The 6,770-nt window shown below is 39.6% G+C and overlaps 2 protein-coding genes across 2 annotated transcripts in view; both read right to left on the reverse strand.

Moving 5' to 3' along the window:
- The window catches only part of CCNO (cyclin O), a 1,825-nt gene extending 1,472 nt beyond the window's left edge, over window positions 1-353 (reverse strand). The window contains exon 1 of the mRNA XM_085297709.1: window positions 282-353. Coding sequence (XP_085153835.1) covers window positions 282-353 — 72 coding nt within the window. The remainder of the gene's footprint in view (window positions 1-281) is intronic.
- Window positions 354-1,574: 1,221 nt separating this feature from the next.
- DHX29 (DExH-box helicase 29) overlaps window positions 1,575-6,770 on the reverse strand; it is a gene marked incomplete at its 5' end in the record, with an annotated part of 23,169 nt that continues 17,973 nt past the window's right edge. The window contains 4 exons of the mRNA XM_085297710.1: window positions 1,575-2,127; window positions 2,850-2,946; window positions 4,730-4,861; window positions 6,269-6,571. Coding sequence (XP_085153836.1) covers window positions 2,072-2,127; window positions 2,850-2,946; window positions 4,730-4,861; window positions 6,269-6,571 — 588 coding nt within the window. The remainder of the gene's footprint in view (window positions 2,128-2,849; window positions 2,947-4,729; window positions 4,862-6,268; window positions 6,572-6,770) is intronic.

Consider the following 6,770-nt stretch of genomic DNA (forward strand, 5'->3'; position numbering starts at 1 on the left):
GGGCCGCGTGTAGCAGGGGGGAAAGGAGCCGAGCTGCAGAGGCGCGTTGCTCGCCCGTCCGGGCTGTTGTCCGCAGCCGCGCGCAGAGCCCGAGCGGCCCGCGGAACGGGCCCTGCCGAGCCGGGCCCAGCGGCGCGCCGCGCCTCCCTCCGAGGGCAGGGAAGCAAAGCGGGCAGCGGTGCGGCGAGGGCGCTCGTGGCAGAGTCTGAGCCTGCTCAGCTGAAACTGCGGGATCTGCCATGTTGCTGCTACTGAAATAAATGGCTGGCGATCCTCAACACCCAGCCCTTCGAACCAGAAGCTGGCGCCCTTCGATAGCTAGATTGCTCCACATGTCTTGCATTTCCATTCATGTTACCACAATACGCCACAGGAATGAAAAAGGTATTACAATACCTGGGCTCCTGGGAAGTTTGAAGCTTAATTCCACTCCTATCTATTGACTATAATATATGCACATACACTTATGACAGAGCACCATTTCAGCCAGGAGAACGGAGGGAAGTCAGAACACTCAACGCAGTGACTAGGGAGTCTGCTTACATGCAGCTGGTTCCTTTTATTCCCCTTCCACTCTGTGCCTGATCACAGCAGTCTATACTACCTTCTTAAAAACCTTAACTCTCTATCCAATGCAGAACTGCAAAGTCTATGTGCCAGTGACTGGAGCATGTGCTGCACAGAACTCTTCGGTGCCAGTGACTGGAGGAACCAGGGCCCAGGAGAGCAGCTGTGTACTACAAGGTCTAAGTGCCAGCAGCTGGAAAAGGGTCTGYGAGTCACAGGGCCCCAAGATCTATGTGGCAACAGCTGGAGAAGCTGGGGTGTATATGCTTGCACAAGAGGTCCACAGGCTACAATGACTTCCCCAGTGAATTTAATCTTGCATGCACATGTGTTAAAGTGCTAGCAACTACCAGACATGATTATCCCCTGTGGAAGAGATCCACATCTGAGAAGACTCAAATCTTGAGTCAGTAGCTGGATCAGTGGCTAGACAAACTGCTATATTCAAGGGATCTATGATTACAGGTGGAACAAGTAGGTGAGCCTTGCTAGTGAACATCAAACTGGATTAACTGGCAAGAAAGAAGAGACTTCCATCTTGGATAAGTAGGCTCAGGGTCCAGATATTGGTATTAGTGTGTCAAAATGTTGATATACGAGGGAATCATAAACTTATGAACACAGGCACAAGTGTTTTTGGCTGGTGAACTTCAATCATGATCAGCCAGAGAGAAGGAATAAAASATAACTGCAGATAGCCACATCTTATGAGAGTTCTCATAGCGTTATATATGAACAATGCTAAAGGCAGTGAGAGTCTGCATGGCTGGCCATGCTGCTATCCTCTGTGTGTGCATCCATCTGTCTGCTACACTCAGCCTTGCTACTGGTCAAACCTATAAATGGAGACAGCAGCATCTGCATGCATTCCACTGGGACAGAAAAACCTCCTGGGTTTTAAAAGAGTGCACCTAGCACAAGGACAGAAGGATGCCCAGATCCCAGAGTTCACCGACTGGGCAGCTCCAGTGACACCCTTAAACTATACAGAAGAATATAGACATATGTAAGATGTATTGCTTTAATAATGCAAATTCATAGCTCAAAGGAATTAGCACTTAGGAAATCCAAGTTAAAAAAAAAAAAAGGTTTGTCTTCTGTTTGCAGATATCCAATGAAATACTACCCCACAGAGATCTAGGACTCAATCTTGAATTATTAGTACAGGTCTGCATCACTGGTAATGGTGTAATTACCACACTAAATGGAAACAAAAAAAACTAGAATGGGACACAGTCATTTCTATATTGAAAAGACAAGCTGCTTTGTCTGCATTATAAGTATGCTCAAACAAATGGCACCAAGTGTTTTGTAAAGGCTAAACATACTCAATGTTCCCCTTTAAAAGTTACTCAGGAAGGCAAGCTTTACACAAAACCAGGCAGCCTTCCCAAGCCAGGGCTGTTATCAACAGCATTTAAGTGTTTAAATATTTTTAACTAAAGTTGGAGTGCGTATTTCCCCTGCCATTACTGAAGCTCTGGTTTCTTACTGATTTTCAGTTTCAGYTACCATTCTCTGTTTTTATCAATTCTTTGATGATGTGTAAGATCTTGTCATCTAGGAAAGAAAACACAAACATGACAGTGAGTGGAAAAGAGCAAGTTTAAGATCTACTCCAAAACCAAACAAAACCAACTCCCACTGAAGATGACTCCGGAAWATAGCTTCTCTGTGGAGCAAAAMCAAGTAYGTCCATACTACGTGACTTTTTTTTTTTTTTTAATAAATTTGCTAATGAGTTGATGGTGGCTATTTCAATATTACACAGAAGAGATGAATAAAATGAAGGGCACAGCCACAGATGCATTAGCCTAATAGAACTCACATTCTTCCTCTCCATCTACAACATTCTTCTGAATTTCTGGTGTTAAGTCTAGATGATACTTCCCTACCCCTTAACTTTGGGGGCCAAGATGCAATCCCCCATCATCACCCTACACTGTGAGACAACTCACACTACACTTGAAATTCATCCATGGTTAAGTTCATTAYATACACAATGTTATTTCTGTTTTACGAAATACACCTTATCATTAGTATCACTATCATGAAAGCTGTTTACCAGCATTTAAATTATCAGCTTTAAATCAGCATTTGTCCAGATCCTCATACATTGCTACAGAACACACRTAGGATGAGTAACGACTTTTTGGGTGTCTCTAAAGATAATAGAGCTATATTCAACTTATACTGCATCCTTGCACAAAAAGGACTAGTATACTTTCTCAAGTCACAAGGTCTGTAAAGTAAATTTTTACACCAGTAGTCTAAAAGATTACCTTCGAGAGACATTTTAGGATTTTCAAGCTTCTTCTTTAGAACAGACTCAATGAGAACTCTGAGTTGTTTGAAAATTACTGCAATCTTCACAGGAGCCTGTAAAGARCAGAGAAGACAAATGTGCATTATTCTCCAAGACATTTTGTACCGAAATATAGCTTAAAAGACTACCTTGCATATAAAAAGAAATTCCTGCAAGTATCATGCATATGCTTAATTTTAAGCACGCAGAGAGTATACTCATGAAATTACTGGGCTTACATTATACCCTCTTACCTTTAAGTACCTTTTCTTTGGAGCATCAAAGCCTAAAAGAACTGCACCTCAGAAGAATAACTCAAAACATTCACACACAGATCCTAAACATTCAGTGTATAATGAAATTAAGTTAACTGATATTCCCCCTACTCAAAATGTTTTATAAAATAATAAGTAACAGAAAAAATAAATCCATTTGTATTTATGGACAGCTTATGCATATTTTTTAAACCAGAATAGTTGGCACTTTTGTTGTCCATTCCTCCACTGCTTATTGACTATATTCTTGTTTCTACTGYGTGGGAACTGGGTCTCACAGAAATTGATGGGTAGGGTCCTAAAGAGTTGTAGAAGACAAATCTGAATCCAATTYTTATCATTTATATCTGAAACAAATACCTACACCTCTGTCCTACCCTTCAGGAAGGTCTCTCTGGTCTCCTGAGAAAGCAATTGCTCCTTGCTAGGGATTCTGATATCCAAAGATGGACCCTTCCCTCTCCTCTTCTAGTCTCCATATCCTCCATGATAGAAATAGCAGCAAAAACACAGGTATAAAATGCAACATATATTCTGCTTAGCATCTCATTTAAAAATAACCGCACCATTACAAAATATATATGCCCAGCATCTGCACAACCTGTGGCCACCCAAAGACCGCAAAGAATTCTCCTGCAAACACATAGGAAAGCTGATCTTTAAAATTCTGGATGAATATGAACAAASCTGGTGAATTCAATTAAATGATTGTTTGCTTGCATCAGCATTTGGGTATGTAATTTTTACTTTATAAAATACAGAAAAAAATAAAGTGATTTGTAGTTTATACTCTTCCTGGAGTGTAACATAAGGCCCACAAAAGAAGAGAAAACTAACTAAGTAGTTTGCAGACTGGCAGAAGCCAATTCTACCATTTTACAGACTCTATATAAAGATTTTGACATATGACCCATTTTAATCTTGACTACTAAAATATACTATGAAAGAGTTCTTAGTCTTTCCATTTCCAAATAAATCTTTTTGTTAAAAAAAACCTCCCCCAAAAGCCAAACATGCACAAAAATACAAAACAAACAAAAAACCCCCCCCCCAAAACACCTTCTCCCCACCCCAAAACCAACACACACAAGAGAATCCAAACACAAAACAAAAGTATTTCCCATTTAGATTTTTCCCCCAAGTATTTCCCATTTAGATTTTTCCCCCAAGTATTTCCATATAGACTACAAAGCAAAAAATATTTTAAAGATAAACAGATGCCTACATGCTTAAGAGACTGTAGCAGAGTAACATAAATTAGTATACTCATCTGCTCTCAGTAGAAACTCTACTAAAAAAATCCACCCCCACAAAAAACAGAAGCCTATTTAAAAAAAAAAAAAAAAGATTTTCTTCATGAAGAAAGAAGAAACTGATTTGTTCAAGCCACACATTACTAAACTTCCCTTTCCAGTGTAGCTGGCTATAATTTCATTACATGCTTATCAAGTTTCCCCATCATTTCTACTAGTTCTTTCCCATCTTCATCCCAAGTATATAATAGTCTGAAATAAACTTCTACATCAATTGTGTAATAAAAAAGTTAGTGAAACCACAAAAGGTAATTACTACCCCAATGCACCTGAAAATGGATCCAACCATCCACAGATAGGAGACGCTCTCGATGCTGGACTTCTATATCCCCACCAAAAAGCAAAATGGGAAAGGGGGAAATTAAAGTGGTCTCTCTCAAGTACACCTTAGCATACCTCACCTGCATATAAACAAACACAAAGATTAAAAAAGCCCCCAAATCTACAACACCAAATTTGAATGCTAATTTTAAAAGCAAGAGCTATATAGCCCCCACCCCTTTATAAGATTTGATCCACACAAATGATTGTGCAGAGAATAGCTGGTGGCCAACTGTCTGCCCATACCAGTTGTAAAATGCATAGCATTTTGGCCTGTAAGAGGCAGCCTTAGGTGCTACTAGGAAATTATCTAAGGCCACAAATAAGCTCTTGTTTAAATTTAACAGAAAGATAATGTCAGCCCAGTGCTTCAGTGGTAACTACAGAGATCAAAATTAGTAAACCTACTGAAAGAAAAAGCAGGTAAAACTCTTCCATTATATATTCCTCTTGGCACCAGCTAGCTTGTCAATATATACACCTATGTAATAGATACGTCAATATACATATATGTTTGCACATGCATACAGACGTGTGCTCACATGAGTGTAAGTTTGGACTAGATTCAGCATACTTCTGGTTTTGTGGCTTCTCACAGACATAGAGCAAATGGGATGGGAGAGGAAAGAAAACAAAAATTCTTTCTCCTGGTAACAAAGTCATCTGTAGATCTGTCTTGATTTTCAGAGGGATGCACTTGAGCTTTACCCTGCATCTTTACATAGAAGAAGCAATCTGTGTTCCACTGATCATGGTATAATTTACTTACCTTAGCTGCTATCTTGCCTTTAGATTAAAGTTCTGGGGGCCTGGAATATTTTCAGCTCTTTGAAATAATGCTATTGCTTCATATGCATTAAGAACCATAATGTAATTTGCTGCTTTTTTCAAAGTTGGCTGTTAAGCATCTCCTGTCGTATTTTTGTTGTACGAGAAGTCTATCTATCTAAGTACATTGCTTTAGCAAAAGGTTAATGAAGTTTGGAGTAAAGAGGGGGAATAAGAGTGACAAAAATGAAATTCAGTTATGAAGTTCAGCAGTCAATTACAGAATTTATGCATCTTAAGTTATTACTGGGGATATGAGAGAGCCTYCAAAACCTTAGAGCCTGCTTAGAACAGTTAAGAGCAAAGAAAATGCACACTTTTTAAAGGGTTACTACTACACAAATGCATATGTCACTGCGTAAAAATGATCACCTTTAAAATCAATAGCACTATATCAAAAAAGTGACAGAAAAAAGTTCTTTATGGTGAAACTAGTAGCTATAACTTAAACAGATTTGCCAATCTTCTAGACAAAATTTCTCTGTGGCTCTCKGGCACTCAGATGACTCATTTTTACTGACTTTAGAGACATAAGATACTAAGAACTCTTAAACTGTTGTTGCATATTAGTTTAACACTAGAGGCATAATGCCAGTATCAACTACATTGACAACTTCCACTTAGGTTATCCTTTTTTTGATATAGAGTCATAGGCTTACCTTCTCCTGGTAAAGCAGCCATCCATATACCTGTAAGTCTCGATTTACAGAGGAGGGATGCACTTGCGCTTTACCCTGAGCGGTTTCTACCATGCACGCCAGCTTCTCTGTGATATCCACAGACTTTGTGTATATTATTTTTCCTACATTGTCATACAGCCCTGCAGTCAACACCGCTTTAAGAAGAGCTATTTCTTCAASAGAAGGGGATTGTATAGGTCCATTTCCATCCCATCCACGTTGAGTTGTTGGTGYTGTGAAGCCTGCTGCTCTGACCACCCGTATGAGTTCTTGCTTCACATCCTGAATAGTAAGATATTAGAAGAACTCTGGACTAAAAAGGTACATACTCTAGTCCATCAGCAGACAATAGCACTTCATCCCAAATATTCACGCTCTCTAAGGGAAAACCCTCTCAATTAAAAATGCTTGCCCTTTTTGCAAGGATCTTGGCATATTGGTTGTTTCTGAGCAAAACATTGGTTGTTTCTGAGGAAAACAT

This window comes from Rhea americana, unplaced genomic scaffold (assembly GCF_003343005.1).
Source record: "Rhea americana isolate MKP2758 unplaced genomic scaffold, rheAme1 scaffold_13, whole genome shotgun sequence".
NCBI classification, from domain to species: Eukaryota; Metazoa; Chordata; class Aves; order Rheiformes; family Rheidae; genus Rhea; species Rhea americana.